The sequence below is a fragment of the Natator depressus genome, chromosome 6 (genome assembly GCF_965152275.1).
Source record: "Natator depressus isolate rNatDep1 chromosome 6, rNatDep2.hap1, whole genome shotgun sequence".
Classification (NCBI taxonomy): Eukaryota; Metazoa; Chordata; order Testudines; family Cheloniidae; genus Natator; species Natator depressus.
In genome coordinates this window covers 129346265-129362036 of record NC_134239.1, presented here as the reverse complement: position 1 = coordinate 129362036, position 15772 = coordinate 129346265, and the positions used below count along the sequence as shown (strand labels likewise).

Sequence of the window (15772 nt, the reverse complement as noted above, 5' to 3'; positions counted from 1 at the left end):
ATGGGGGGAGACGCGTTGGTTCCGTCCGCTCCGCCCACTCCACCTGCGGCCGCGCTTGGTTGAGGCCGCGCAGGCGCAGGGCGGCCCCTGGAGACCGCGATGTTTTCCTCTCAGGCCGGTTCCAGCCGCTGCCCGGGGACGCCGCCGCCGCCGCCCCATGGCCGCGGCCCTCGCCCTTCCCCCGCAGGCGGGCAGCATGGAGGCCAGTGAGCGCGGGGCCGGCGGGGACACGCGCGCGCCCCAGGGCCGGGGCTCGCCGGCCGAGCGGGAGCGGGAGGCCGCCCTGCTGCAGCAGCTGCTCCGCCGCCGGGGCCCCGAGCCCGGCCCGGCCCTGCCCGCGCTGCCGGCGGCCGGCGGCGAGGAGGGGGAGGGGCCGGGGCCGGGGCCGGGCGAGCTGCCGCTGGCCGAACTGGTGCGCGGCCTGCGCGGGGAGAGCCCGGCGCTGCGCGGGGAGGCGCTGCGGGGCCTGCGCCGCCGCCTCGCCCGCCCGGGGCCCGGCGCCCAGGCGCTGCGGGCGCTGGTGGAGCACGGGCTGGAGAGCGCCGAGCCGGCGCTGCGCACCGCCACCGCCCTGCTGCTGCCCGCGCTGCTCGGGCCGCCGCTGCCCCGCGGCCTGGACCTGGGCGACCTCACCCTCAGCCTGGCCCGCAAGCTGGGCGCGCCGGCCCGGCCCGGGGGCGGCCCGGGGGAGGAGGCGGCCGCCGCCTTCAGCAGCCTGCGGCAGCTGGGCGAGACCCTGGGGCCCGAGCGCTTCCACGGCTACCTGGGCCGCCTGCCCTCCGCCCTGCGCGCCCACTACAACCGGCTGCTGGAGGCCCGGCTCGGCGAGGACCTGTGCGGCGGCGGGGACACCGCGGGGGCCCGGCCCGCGGAGCAGGATCCCCTGAGCACCAACCTCAAGTTCGGGCTGATCCCTCAGGAGCTGCACGGCCGCCTGCTGGACCAGGAGGATTACAAGAACCGCACCCAGGCCGTGGAGGAGCTCAAGCAGGTGCTGACAGATGCCGCCTCCGCCAGCCTGGCCTCCACGCCGGCCCCTAGCCTGCTGGGGCTCATCAGCTTCCTCTACACCCTTCTGGACGACTCCAATTTCAAGGTGGTACATGGCACCTTGGAGGTGCTGCACCTGCTGGCCCTGCGCCTGGGCGAGCGGGTTCAGGCCTACCTGGGACCCCTTGTGTCGGCCGCTGCCAAGGTGCTGGGTGACAACAAGCTGGCCATCCGGCAGGAGTACAGTCAGCTCTTCTGGTGCTTGATGAAGGCTGTGGGTCCCCAACAGATATTGTGCCTGCTACTGCAGCCAGAGCATCTTCAGCACAAGAACTCCAAGGTCAGGGAGGAGGTGGTGAACATCTGCATTGGATCCTTGCTCACATACCCTAGTGAGGACTTTGACTTGCCCAAGCTGGCGTTTGGGTTAGCACCAGCCCTGGTGGACAGTAAGCGGCGGGTCCGCCATGCTGCCTTGGAGGCCTTTGCGGTGTTGGCCTCTTCCATGGGCTCAGGCAAAACCAGTCTCCTCTTTAAGGCTGTGGATGCTGTTGAATTGCAGGACAACGGGGATGGGGTGATGCACGCTGTACAGGCCAGGCTGGCCAGGAAAACCTTGCCTAAGTTAACAGACCAGGGGTTTGTGGAGTATGCTGTGCCCATGCCATCCTCTGCCCATGGCAGGGGGGTCCATCTGCCCCATGGAGCAGACACAGATTGGTTGCTGGCAGGCAACAGGACTCAGAGTGCACACAGTTACTGTGGGGATCATACAAGGAATGCTACCCAAAACTATGGCTCTCACAGCCCCTATACTGATCAAGGGATATGTCCCAGAAGGGTTTTAAGTGCAGGTAAAGGAAAAAACAAACTGCCTTGGGAAAATGAGCGAGCTGGAGGCACAGGAGGCTGTTCAGGAAACCAGACACCCTTTACAAAGGGCATAGAACAGGTATGTACACTACTTCACTTAACACTTTTTTCCCTAAAGGTCCTTCCATACAACGATCTCAGAGCTCTTTGTAAACATTTAATGAAAGAAGTTGAATGTTTTGATCTAGGTGATATTGCTTCTGTGTCAGATAAGGAAGCTGGCATGCAGAAGCCAAGTGAGTTGCCAAAGTCAAGTACAGTCTATGGTAGAGTTAGGAGTAGTAAAAAACAGATTTCCTGTCATTAAAAACCAATTGTTTTTTTCCTCAAGAGGAAACTGGTCAGTTTCCTTCTAAGTGCAAAAGCTCTTCACATATAAACTGAAAAGGGAACATGACTGTGATCCTACAGTGCAAAATAAACTACTTCGCTTCTGGCTCTTTATACAGAGCTCTGGAGTGCTCTTATAGTCAATGCTTTTGTCAGTAGGCTCAACCACAGAATATTTAAATGTGTAGGTCACGTCAGTAGTTACCTGAGTTGCATTTGACCCTATGAGAGCCTGCATTGAGTAGAAAAGGTTTTAGGTCAGACATAGCTAATACATTCCCACTAATCATAGTCTAAATTTGACCACTTTTCCTTGTCAGACAAACCCTGAATGTGAGCTTATCCATAAATTAGTGACCTATCCAAGGTCATCTGAAGTCCCCTCTAGTTCTGCACTAGGCAGCCCTCCATTCTCATGATTTGTTGAATGTTCATGAAAAGTCTGGTTTCAGAGTAACAGCCGTGTTGGTCTGTATTCGTAAAAAGAAAAGGAGTACTTGTGGCACCTTAGAGACTAACCAGTTTATTTGAGCATGAGCTTTCGTGAGCTACAGCTCACTTCATCGGATGCATAGCATATCGTGGAAACTGCAGAAGTCTGCATTTCTGCTAAAACTTCTTAAACAGGTTGTTTTGATTTTAGCATGGGTTGCTATCTAGAAAGCTAACTCATAATGAATGCTGGTTAGAAAATCAGTCTTACTGAAACAATTTTCCCCACTGAATATGTTTTCCATTTAAAAGTTAATTTTCAGTCATGGAGCTATTCTAAGCTCCATATTTTGCTCATATGTTTCAGTACCTTGAGCTTTCCCCTGAACTAATTTGCCCCACATAATGGATATAGAACCACTGAGAAATTGAAAAAGGGGGAGATTGATTATGCACAAGCACATTCCTTAATCAGTGTGTATATATTTGTGCTAATATCTGAAGTGATGAAACTTTCAGATTGGCAGTCCTGGGCACTACTGGCATATATTTATCCACAGAACAGATAGTCTAGGTAAGGGTTTCGATGCTGGCCTGCCATCTCTGTGGGTTAGAAGAGATTTCACTCAGTTCTTTTCCTCATTTCTGAGACTAACAATTATATTAATGCTAATTGTGTAGGTAATTACTAATTGACAGTGTACTATTTGTAAACTGAATCAAGTTGTATACTGTGGTATGCATTAGTGTCACAAATCTTTCACCTTTTTTTAACATTAGGAAACTTTTTATGAATATGGAACTTCAGAAATTACCTCTTGTTCACTGCTTGAAAAGACAATCCTCTCCGTGACATCACAACTGGTTGCTGTGAAATGGTTCCAATTTTTTTCAAGTGAATGTGCTTTCAAAAGTGGACATATTTGATGCCTGTAGATTGGGGGGAGACCTCAAAGGGGAGGTCCACTCACAAAAACAATGGGCAAAAGTGGCTATATTGACAACACTTGAGACTTCCATTTAACCACAGAATCAATAAAGTATGGGCGGGAATGGTGTAAAATTTTCGCAAACCACCCCATCAGTGTGCTTGCTTTGACCTGGAGAAACAGCCTCGGATGGTAGCGAATTGTTCACTACAATTTCTTCTTCTACACAGAACTTGCGCAGGAAACCTTTAATTTTTTAGCACAAACTTTCCTCTTATATTTATCCCACCCTTCTCAATAATGTCATCTTGTACCATGCTAAATGCACTGTTTTCCTCTTGGTGTTGGCACACCTAAAATATGTGTAGACTAGAACTTGAAAAAGTGTGTGTCAGATGAGGAACCTACAGCTGCACCAACAATCTTTGCAGAACATAAGTTTTTATGTAAAACTCAATGGGCTGGATTGACAAAGAGGCTTAGGCTCAGTGTTGCAGTGTGTAATTTTAGGCACCCTTCTGCCAATGGACTCCTCAGCCCTGAGTTAGCTGCCCAGCTTCTCTGTGTAATGCATGGGGGAGGTGGCGGGGTTAGGTGCCTAAGAATGGGATCAACAAAAGCTAGCAAGCTGAGTGGAGACTGAGCTGCCTAAGGTAGCTAATAGGAAATACTGGGGTGAGATGTGGCCTAAGCTTGGTCTCTTAAAGGGACTTAGGGGCCTGCCTCCATCTGGAATTCACATCTCCTGGAGTTATGTGCCTAAGACCTTTCTTGCTAGGGAGAAGAAAAAAGACAGGTGATGCCCCCTTCTTCCTTTTAGCACATTCACCCAAGCATTCAGATCACTCACCCAAGATGTGGGAGACTTGGATTCAAATACCCTCCACCCCCCGTCTAATGTGGACAGGGATTTGAACCCGCATCTTTGGAGAGTGTCTTAACCACTAGCTTATGGATAGGCTTGGAAGGATTAGATTTTTATTGGTTATTGTAAATGTCAATTTTGTCGGACACATACAGACTCGTTAAAAATATTTCTATCAGTAATAACTGCGAGCACTTGAGTTTGATTTTAATTATATTTACTCTGTATATTTGGACATGTGATGTTGTCAGTTTGTTTTAATGGTTATAAAGCTGTAACTTTTTTAATCTCAACGTCTGCTGTCATTAAATAATTGTCTGACCCTTATAATTTCCCACAACAGTGAAAATGTAAATTGATAAACATAAAAAATACTTAAGCCCCATGATTTTGCCCAACTGAAAATTTCAATGGTACAAATAGAAAATGTGCTTATAAAATATCAATATTTGTTGAAATTATTAAAAAAAACCAAAACATTCTGCCAAGCCTACCTATGGAATATTCTGGTGTGGGGAGGTCTCTCTCTCTCCTGCTGAAGCCATTTCACTTTTCATATATGTTCACTGATCCAGAGACAGAGTGAGACTGACTCAGTAGCTAGCTGGGTGGTCAGGACCCTCACCTGGCCAGTGGGAGATCCACCTTCAGTTCTCTGTTCCAGTGAGTATTTAAGTGTTTTACATGGAGTGGAATGGCTTCAACAGAATATTGAGGGACCCACCCCAGCATATCTCATAGCCCAGTTGTTAGTGCACTCTCCAGACAGGTATGTTCACATCCCAGCTCCAAATTGGGCAAAGGGGGTATTTGAATCCAGGACTTCCATATTCTGGATGAACACTCTCAATGCTGGGCTAAAGGTTATCAGGAGGCCACCTTTTCCTCCTCCAGTGCTGTCACTTGGTTTAGGGCCTGATCTGTTAGGTAGCTTCTGAGAATACCTTCTGCATTGGGCCCTGCAGGTGAAATAGGCAGAGGAATGCCTAGTTGGAGGTCCTGTCGGGGCTTGGGTGTGAGCGAGGCACGTGGGCATCAGGACTGAGGTCGCTTTGTGCGTGGCCAGTGGCAGATTTTTAGATGCCTAAAGGAAACATGGGTGCCTGGGGACTTCAGGTACCTACAAGGGTTAGCTGGAAGCTGAGTGGGGGTTTTGAGGATCTGAATTTTGGACTTAGTTGCTAAGTGGCAGTTGGGGCTAGATCCATAATGCGATTTAGGCATCCAAATTCTAGCCTTTGGGTTGCAAAATCTGAACATGATATTACATTGCTCTATATCTCTTTCATGAGCTTGCAGACAGCTCCATTACCTTTGCTATTCAAGGCTTTGCCAAGGAGCCGTTCAGTGAAAATAAAAAGACTCTACTTGCCTTCACTATTGCTGTTCAGATTTCTGTGGTTAGTGTGACAGGATTATCTTCCGGAGTGAAGATGCAGCCTGTAGGACTGTATTTGAACTCCATTTTTGTTTTAAACTTTTCTCAGAGACACCCAGTCCCCTCTGGAAGTGTTTTCTGTTCCTGTCTTTCCCCTACCTGTGACTTAGAACTGTCTGCCTCACTTCCATTTTATAGTCTTGTCTATTCTTATTTTTTAGTTGTCTGTAAGGCAGAGTGATGACTTTGAGGTGTTTGAATTTGAAGATTTTGTCAGTCGCACTCTGCCTCTGGTAACCCCATGTGCCCCTTGTCCACTCTTACTTGAAGGGTGGCTGAATAACCAGAAAATTCCTTAATCATAACCTTTACATTAAAATGTAACTCTTCCCCACATAACATTCTACCCATACACTGCTAAGTACTTGCCAGAATAAAAGTTAGCATCCAAATTCTGGTTATTCTAAAAAGTCTATTTCTAAACTAGATACACGTAATCACAACATGCAAGCCAGATCTGCTTCATTTAGCCACTTTCTGAGTGAAGTGCTGGGTACAGTGCAACCACTAGTATAGAAAGTTTCATATTGTTCTCCACACAATTACAGAAACTGTGCTAGAATTGATAGAGCTTGATGTCTTGTGTGTGTCTTGTAATGGTTTTGAAAAGGGTTTGTCTCAGTCTGCACTAAAAGGCAAATAGTTTCCAACACTATTTGTGCGGGTTAAGGGGAGTATGTTGATACTTGTGAGATTTTGGAATTGTCGTCTGTGGAAAGTGCCCATTATTAAACTCTCACATCTCTACTAAGAACTGTATTAAATGGTTAACCGATAATCCTGATGCTTATTGGTTTCTGTTAATGGTTAAACTCCGCCCCGTGTGCCCGGTGTCCCTCTGGGCCGCCAAGGTCCATCCTGGTTGCTGGCCCCGCACCCGAGGTCCTGGTTGCCACCCTGCTGCTGCCTGGCATCCTGTTGCACCCGTGGTTTGTCCTGGCTGCTGAGACCCCAGGCGCGCGGGGATGCTGGGTAGCAGCAGAGCCACGGCCGAGGGGCCCAAAGCTCGGGTGCTGGGTAGCAGCAGAGACCCAGATGTGGGGCTGGCAGCTGGGATCCCTGGGCGTGGGGGCAGCACAGGAGCCCTGCGTAAAACATGGGGGGTGCTGCAGCACCCCCCGCGTGCCTAGTTCCCTGGGTAAACGTTTAACCGTGTAACGAATAGAATTTTAATCGGTTACACGGTTACTGTTTTTAAACGTTATTTACATGCTTATACTTAGTAAAAAGAAAAGGAGTACTTGTGGCACCTTAGAGACTAACAAATTTATTAGCGCCTAAGCTGTAGCTCTTTTTATGGATACAGACTAACACTGTACTCTGTACCTAGTATTTAGTATGTTTTAATTGTTGAAACAAACTCCCAACTCGCCTGTTGACAAAAACTAGACAGACTTTCTCAGGATAGACCTAAAGCAAAATGTGACTAGGCCCTGATTCTGGGAGTAGCCGTCTTACTTGTCCACTATTAGACTAACTCAGCCCAGGCTTGTGTTTATAGTCATTAATCATACCCCTTCCCACCTAACCATTGCTTCACTTGGTGACAGAAGGTATCAATGTCTGATGCATTAGAAGTGTGCCATTCCTCTTTAAACTTGTCCTATAAATCCTTTGTATCTGAATACTCCTAAAGACAAAGTGTGGGCGGTATCAGTTTTCCTTTGGAATAGGTAAAGAATGTAGAATTTTATTTTTAACCTTTATGTTTATTGTGAAGGGTAGCTGTGTACTCCCCACCCCTCTTCCTTGGACTTCCAGTGCAAGAAAATAACAAGTCTCCCCTTGAGGGAGAAGCCTAGAGAGAGAGAGAGGAGGGCAGGTCTTTAGAGGAGAGAGAACTAGGAAGACCACTCACTGAGAGATCCATGAGCTCCTCTTTCCTGTTAGACTATGTAATGGTTACTTTTAGGAGCGGATCAGTACAGCCGTGCTTAATTTCACTCAAACCTGATGGGTCTTAACCTCTTTATAACCACTGCCATTAAAAAGTGTTTCCTAATGTAGATGGACCTTTACCTTTTGACACACTGCCAGTTTTGCTAGGCTGCTTTTAAGCATTGAGATATTAGGCTGCTTAGATAAACTAAGAATTCTGCTGCTCTAAACTGTTAATTTTATTGTTAGCTCATCTTCATATCCCAACCCCCTGTTCTTGTCTGAATTGCATTTTATCTGAAACCTAGGGCAGGGACTCTTTTTATTACTTGCTTTCTGGTACCTGACACAATGAGGTCCTAAATGCTTGGGGGGGGGGGGGGAGTTCATGCCCTTTGGGAAAATTCAGTTTTGATGGAAGTACATGAACTCCATGCTTTTCAGTGAAGAGGCATGTGCTCATGCCATTGCTGAATTGACCATTTGTTTTCTGTACTTGGGGACATCGTCTGCTAACTGAAAGAGATGATCAGCTCTTTATGATGTGACTCTCTCAGGACTTGGAAAACCAAAAAGAAAAAAGGTTTGGATAAATCTTAATTCTTAGGTTTTGATTTTATAAAAAATAAAACTGCAAACTACAAAAATCATAGAAAAATATTTAGAGTATCTGACCTCTTGTGTAAATATAATGTTTAACTATTAATGTGGGGACATTCCTTTGAGGTGAGCTCATTTAAAAATTAACTTTCGGAGCCATTTAGTAGCTGAAAACTTACGAAATCAGTTTAATGTTTAATATACATAGCTCTCTGGTAAAGTTTTTAGGAGACATTACATCGTTTTTGGTGTTTACTAACCCCCAAGACTTGTGTAGATTAGGATAAAAGATGTGATTCTGGAATGTGTAAATCAATGTGTTCTCAGGGTATGTCTGCTCTACAAATGCTACACTGACACAGCTGTAGGGCTGCAGCTGTACTGCTGTAACATAGACACTTAGTGCAGCCACAGAACGGTTTTTTCTGTTGCTGAAGTAAACCTGCACATCTACAAGTGTTGGCAGCTAGGTCAACAGAAGAATTCTTTCATAGATGTGTCAGTGTCTACATTTGGCTTAGGTTGGCTTAACTACATCCCTCAGGGTGTGAAATTTCTCACAGCCCTGAGTGATGTAGCTAGGTCGTTCAGCGTTTTAGGTGTAGACCAGGGCATGTTGTGTAGGCTGTGTTAAAGCGCTTGCCTGCGCACAAGTTGCCACAGTTTGATAAATCATTTTACTTAAACCAGTGCAGGTTTTCTTTGTGGATTACTTATATCACTTTAAAACTTTTGTTGGGTTCAACTTGCAGCTGTAAATATACAGATTCAAGCTAAATTCTTGTAAGTCAGGTTCAAACTGCTAAGAAGGGTAACATGAGTTACAACATTTAAACTAAATCAGTATAAAATTACACCTCTAATTACATGAATACAAATTTGTGAGCAGCACAGGTCTAACACATTTGAAGCTGGTTGAGTTAAAGCCTACAGGGGAGCTTATTGACCTGTCTACATGACTCTACAAACATACTAGTTAGAACGTGTTTGCTAACACTCTAACAGCATCTTTTATCCAGGCCCTGTACCAGGCTGAGTGCAGCAGCACACTTGGTGTTAGGAGCAGGGTCTGGAAGGGAAATTTACCCTACTGCCCTTAAGATAACAAAACCAACTGCTGTGTCTTTGTGTGACATTACTGTATAGGGGAGCCATCTGCGCTTTTGTCAACTTAGTTTTGATTGTTGCAAAGTGCCAAGCACACTTTTGGACTCTAGATAAACTTAATATTCTATTACTATAGCTTCTTCTCTTTGGTACAGTACTGACCATGTTTTCAAGAACAAATACCTCTTCTAATCAGTTATTTCAAATATGCGGAGCCACACAGCATAGAACAATCAAGTAAAAAAGGAGAAACTCAGCCAAAATATTTTGGTTTTAAAGCTGCAAACGGTGTTAATTTATTTTTAGAATAACCAAGGATGTTGCCTATTTCTAGAAGATATCCAAGACCATATGCTGCTTTATTTAGGTGGATGCCATTAAAATATTTTACACCAAGAATATCACCTTGATCGATCAGTCCTTCAGCACTCATATAGATTGCTCCAGTCACAACACGTCTTCAATTCTTGTCTTATCCTGGCCTTCCTTCTCCATGTGTGACCATGCCTTTTCACGATAAAATCTTCCCATCTCTTTGGAGGTCAGCTGAGTGGTTGTTTCAGTTCCCCTGGGGACCACTCGTGGACAGCTGCAGTCCATTGATTGTCAGTGAGCCTACCTATATGCCCATCGCATTTTACTGTACCTGCTTTCGACAGCGACATCCTGCACTCCACTCTGCTGTCTGATCACTTCACTGGGGACTCTGTCGCAGATTGAAATCCCCAGAATTCTTTTTTCCATCACTGTTTCTGTGACAGACAGTTGTTGCTCCTCTATCTTTGTCAGCACCATGTTTCGCTGATGTACAACATTTCCGGTAGTACTGTTGAGTTAAAGAGGTTGCCTTGTTGTTTTTTCCTTGGAAGACATCCTTGATAGAATTGAATACACACCAACCAGCTTGCTTTCTTCGCAAGAGTTGACCTTCCTGATCACGACGCATGTTAATTTCTTGGCCCAAATAGACTTATTGTTCAGCTTCTTCTGTCTGTTCTCCCTTGACTATTACTTGGGCTTTTGGCAAGGCATCAGATCACATACATTTCGTTTTAGAGCTGGTCATTTTCAGTCCAACTTGGCTGCTTTTTGTGTTGAGGTCTTGCAGCATTTTCTGTAGTTTGGATTTTTCGGCAATCAACACAGCATTGTCCGCAAAAAGAAAAGGAGTACTTGTGGCACCTTAGAGACTAACAAATTTATTTGAGCATAAGCTTTCGTGAGCTACAGCTCACTTCATTGGATGCATGCCACGAATCTAAGGTGTTGTAACTGCTCTCTGTTGACTCTGATTCCACCCTTCCGGTTCATCTACCTCATTACCATTTTGAGGCAGGCTGTGAAGAGCAGGCAGGTTTTTGAAGGAATTTCAGCATAATAGACCATATCTTCACTATAAACCAGCTATTGGATCACTCGAGGGAATACAAATTCCCTTTATGTATTGCCTTCATTGACTAAGAAAAATCATTCGACAGAGTGGAGATCAATGCAGTGCTGAAAGCTCTTGCAGAGCAGGGCATTGACACAAACTACATGAGACTACTAAAGGAAGCAAACTCTGACTGCATGACGGATTAACTCTGACATTCTCCTTTGCATTCCAGCCAAAAAAGGCATGAAGCAAGGAGACACAGTTTCACCAAAACTCTTCACCAAGAATATAAAATATCTTAACTGCTGTAGAGCATTGTCAGCTGCTCCATAGTTAAGGTTGCAATCCAGTTCCCATTGCAAGGCCTATAAATAGATTTTAAGGCTAGAAGGGACCGTTATGATCATCTGGTCTGGTCTCCTGCATAATACAGACCAGAGAACATTACCCAATAATTCTTGACTTAAGCCTATACATTCTGTTTGAGCTAGCCTAGAGTTCTGTTGTAGACCAATCCAGTCTTGATTTAAAGGCTTGCCTTTCCTTGCCCTCCTACAGCTCTCTCCTTCTCCTCTTCCTCCTTGTCTGTCAAATACAGAAGTCTGCTTTCCTTCTGTAACCCCTCCACTTGCCACAGTGGCCCCATCCTAACGCGTTTCCTGATCACTCTCATGCCCACTGTCATCTCCTCCCTTATTAGTCTCCTTGTTCTTTCACTCTTCTGACTCTCTTCCTTCACAATACAAGCAGGATTTAGCTTCTCCCATTTAAAAAATAAACCAAACCAAAAAAACTACCTACCCGTGACCCAACTTGCTTGTCCAGCTACCGCCTCTTCATTTCAGTGAATGAACTGTTTACAATTTTTCTCAACTTTGTCTTCTCCAATCTAGCTTCTGCCCCATGCATTTCACCGAAACCACTCTTGCCAAAGTCTCTGACCTCTGCCGAGCCAAAGTTCAGAAACACACTCAACCTGCAGTTGTCTTTGGTACAGTCAACCATGCTCTTCTTGGAATCTTGACTTCCCTTAGCATCTGTGACTGTCCTGTCCTCTCTCCTTTTTCTAATTGCTCCTTCAGTGGATCTTCCTCATCTGCTTCCCCCCCGCCCCAACTTTTCGTGGGGGCTCTGTTCTCCATCCTCTCCTTCGCCCGCTGCACTTTTTTCTCTACGTAATCCCATCAGCAAACACAAATTTGACTACAGTCAATAGGTTGATATACATATCTACCTCTCTACTCCAGACATGTCTCCTTCTGTCCAAACTAAAATCTTGGCCTGTCTCTGAAGACATTTCATTGATGTCTAGCCATCAGCTTCTAATATACTGGCCAACATTGTTTCATTGTTTCCTTGTATTCGCCATCTGTCTGTGTCCATCTGTTGTCTGTCAGGGCAGGGATCATCTTTTTGTTCTGTTTGTACAGTGCCTAGAACAGTGGGGTTCTAGTCCATGACTTCGACTCCTAGGTGCTAAGATAATACAAATACTAAGTAAATGCTACCCCTGTTTAGAGGCTGAAAATTAGTAACATGCCTTTGGATCCATATGGACTTTTCCACCAGATTTCATGCATGGAATGAGTTGGAAATTTTTGAATTGTAATTTCCTAAAAATCCCCAGTGGGGTGCTCTTGCCTTCAGTCTGAAAACTGTGTTTTGCTCATTCATAATTAAAAAGAGTTGGGGGAAGAAAGTAAAGCTGTGATGGGGGATGGGATCTGAGAGAAAGTATGTCCTGGGGTCCTGAAGCACTGTTGGAGGGATGGGCACGCCTCCAGAACCAACGTGCCTGGGGGAATCCACGAAGGATTACAAATGAGTTACATCCACCGATGAATTTTACCCATCTAGCAGGAAGCAGAAATTAACTGTCCTAAGCAAAAGTCCTGGCCTAATGGTGCAATTGTCTTGGTGGAATAACCCTTTTTGAAGGAGGCATGGGGCTTCCTTAGAGCCAGAGGCAGCCCCAGTAATGCAAATCAAAAATGTGTTCCTGGTCTTGGGGAATTAATCTTTGCATAGTGCACCTTTCAGTAAAGGTGGGGAAGCTTTTGGGCATGAGAAGGAGCATTTAGAACAAGTATCACATGGCTCCTGAGGAATGTCAGAAATAGCCATTATGCATGTGAAATCCCTCTGAATTAACTGCATTTCTACAAATAACCAAATGTTACTAAGTCTTGCAAACACAGCAAGGATATTACAAATCTGTCATTTAATAAAGCATTGGGCAGTTACCGACTTAATCTCTTCGTCTCATTCCTGTGAAATTCCGCTGTCTGTATAAACCAAGAAAATTCAACCACACAAAATATGGCAAGGGAGGACTTAAGGCTGCACCTGCCCATTCGCCTTCTGTTTTCCATATCCTTCCTGAAAGCGAGACTTGAATTAACCAAAGTCACCATGCATAACCAGGAAATGTAGAAATGGTGACTTTCCAGACAGAACAACCACACAGCCTTAACAACCCCTGCAGGGATGTTCAGAGAAACTTGAATCATCACAGTACCTTATTCTTCCCTAACAAAAGCTGGCACATTTTTCTTGCCCACTGCAATTCCAAATTAGGACTTCTGTTTATATAGTTTACCAAGACCTCCACTGTGATGTGCATAGCACTGTTTCTGGAGTAACTGCTACTGATTCATAAATCCCACTGATCCAAGTTGATCTGCTTTTCCTTGTTTCTAGCTGCACAGTCACGGTTAAAGAGGTTAACACTACATTATGGGATTTCCGGAAAATTAATTTTTGGTAGTTGTCACCTGAACTTGCGCTTAAAGAATCTGTTGTGTGGGAGAACATGTATACTGAACCTTGCATAATATAAAGTTACTATAGCTTTTGCTCTGTAAAAGACAGAATATGGATCACTTCACCCAATTCTGAAAAGCAGCTGCCTTGAAGGTGGAAGACAACAACTGTCGAATAGTGTACAGCAGCATTATTAGGGCGTTACCAAATTCTCGGTCCATTTTAGTCAATTTCACAGTCATAGGATTTTAAAAATTGTAAATTTCATGATTTCAGCTATTTAAATCTGAAATTTCATGGTATTATAATTGTAGGGATCCTGACCCAAAAAGGAGTTGTGGGGTAATCACAAAGTTATTGTGTATGGGGCGGGGGGGCATTGTGCGGTATTGCTACCCTTATTTCTGAGCTGCTGCTGGCGGCGGCACTGCCTTCAAGGCTGGAAAGTGGTGACTGTTGGCCAGGAGCCCAGCTCAGAAGGCAGAGCCACTGCCAACAGCAGTGCAGAAGTAAAGTGGCATGGTATGGTATTGCTCTGCTTGCTGCTGCCTGCAGAGCTGGGCCCTTAGTCAGCGTCCGCCACTCTCCGGCTGCCCAGCTTTGAAGGCAGCAATGCAGAAGTAAGGGTGGCATGGCATGGTATTGCCACCCTTACTTCCGCACTGTTGCTGGCGGGGTGCTGCCTTCAGAGCTGGGCATCTGGCCAACAGCCGCTGCTCTCCAGCCACCCAGCTCTGAAGGCAGCGCAGAAGGAAGGGTGGTAATACTGTAACTCCCTAAAATAACCTTGCGACACCCCCCCGGCAATTGCCTTTTGGGTCAGTATCCGCAATTTGAGAAATGCTGGTCTCCCCCCGTGAAATCTGTATAGTATAGGGTAAAAGCATACACAAGATAAGATTTCATGGTCCATGACGCGTTTTTTGTGGCCATGAATTTGGTAGGGCCCTAAACATTATGCAGCAGTTCAGAAGAGAAGTAAACATGAGACATATTTAATTTTCATGTAGCTTCATTGTTCATACATACAGTTGAAACTCTCCTCCGTTTCCGATTTTCTTAAGTTGGGGAATTCCTTGGGGGTCTTGGTGACTGGGTCCTGTGAGGGCAGTAATGATACACATCATCTGATGGCTGTTCAGTGTCCTCTGAAATTAGTTTTAGATATAAGCTTGTATCTTGTTCTCAGAAGAAAAAGCATCTGTGCACTAAAACCACCATCCTGGTTGCCATTTCTCAACAAAGAGAGCACAGATTAAATGGGAACAAGGGCTGAACTATCCCTATGATAATAAAACTTGTTCCTCTAGTCAGAGTTGAGGCATACAGATTGGACAATGTGAGTAAGGATATGTTTTTCTCTGCTAGTTCTCCAGTTGTCAGTTTGATACTTTCACAGTCTGGTGGTTGAAAGGGGTTGCTAACCCTGTTAATTTTCCTCATGGAGTATGGAACCCAGTATCCTTATGTGTAGGGCCCTGCAAACCTGCAGATATCTACTTTATATCCACCGATATCTGCATCCATGGACCAGGTTTGTGGATTGCAGATGGATGCAGATCAAAATTTTATCTACAGCTCTGCAAATCTGCTGATATCTACTCTATATCTGTGGATACAGATAGCTGCAGATCATGTTTGAGGATCAGATGCGGATGAAAATTTTTATCCGCGCAGGGCTCTACTTATGTGGTTGGCACTACGAGTGGATGCCTTTGTGATTGGAGCTGAAGGCCTTGAGTTGTGTTCTTCAAGCTATGTCTTCTGTTTAGCTGGCAGCCATGGCAGCTCTAGGTTTATTGCTTGTCCTGTGCTGTACACTATTGTACTTCCTATCTGAACTTCAAGCTCCAAAGTTGTTTAACAATTTTCAAAAGTAGTAAATTCATCCAGATAAGAGTCTGGTCTAGTAGTCTGAGCAGGGGACTGGGAACTAGGGCTCTGGAGTTCCCATCCCAGATTTGACTCAGACTCTCGGTAGCCTTGGGCAAATCACTTAGCCTCTCTGTATTAGTTTCCTCATTAGTCAAATAATGCTAATACAAAAATGTTGAAGATGAGCACTATATAATGCTATGTGTTGTCATTATTATACATCATTATTGAGGGTTTCATGCCATTATTTTCAATAGACCTGTAGCAAATTGAGGTGTCTCTTACTTTGTTTTTAATTCTGTTTTGGATCAGTGGCT

General features: G+C 45.4%; 1 protein-coding gene across 2 annotated transcripts in view; it reads left to right on the top strand.

Annotated features, from left to right (window-relative positions):
• Positions 1-157: 157 nt before the first annotated feature.
• The window catches only part of TOGARAM1 (TOG array regulator of axonemal microtubules 1), an 84231-nt gene continuing 68616 nt past the window's right edge, over positions 158-15772 (top strand). For both annotated transcript variants that reach the window (XM_074956584.1, XM_074956585.1), the window contains exon 1: positions 158-1942. In XM_074956584.1, coding sequence (XP_074812685.1) covers positions 158-1942 — 1785 coding nt within the window. The remainder of the gene's footprint in view (positions 1943-15772) is intronic.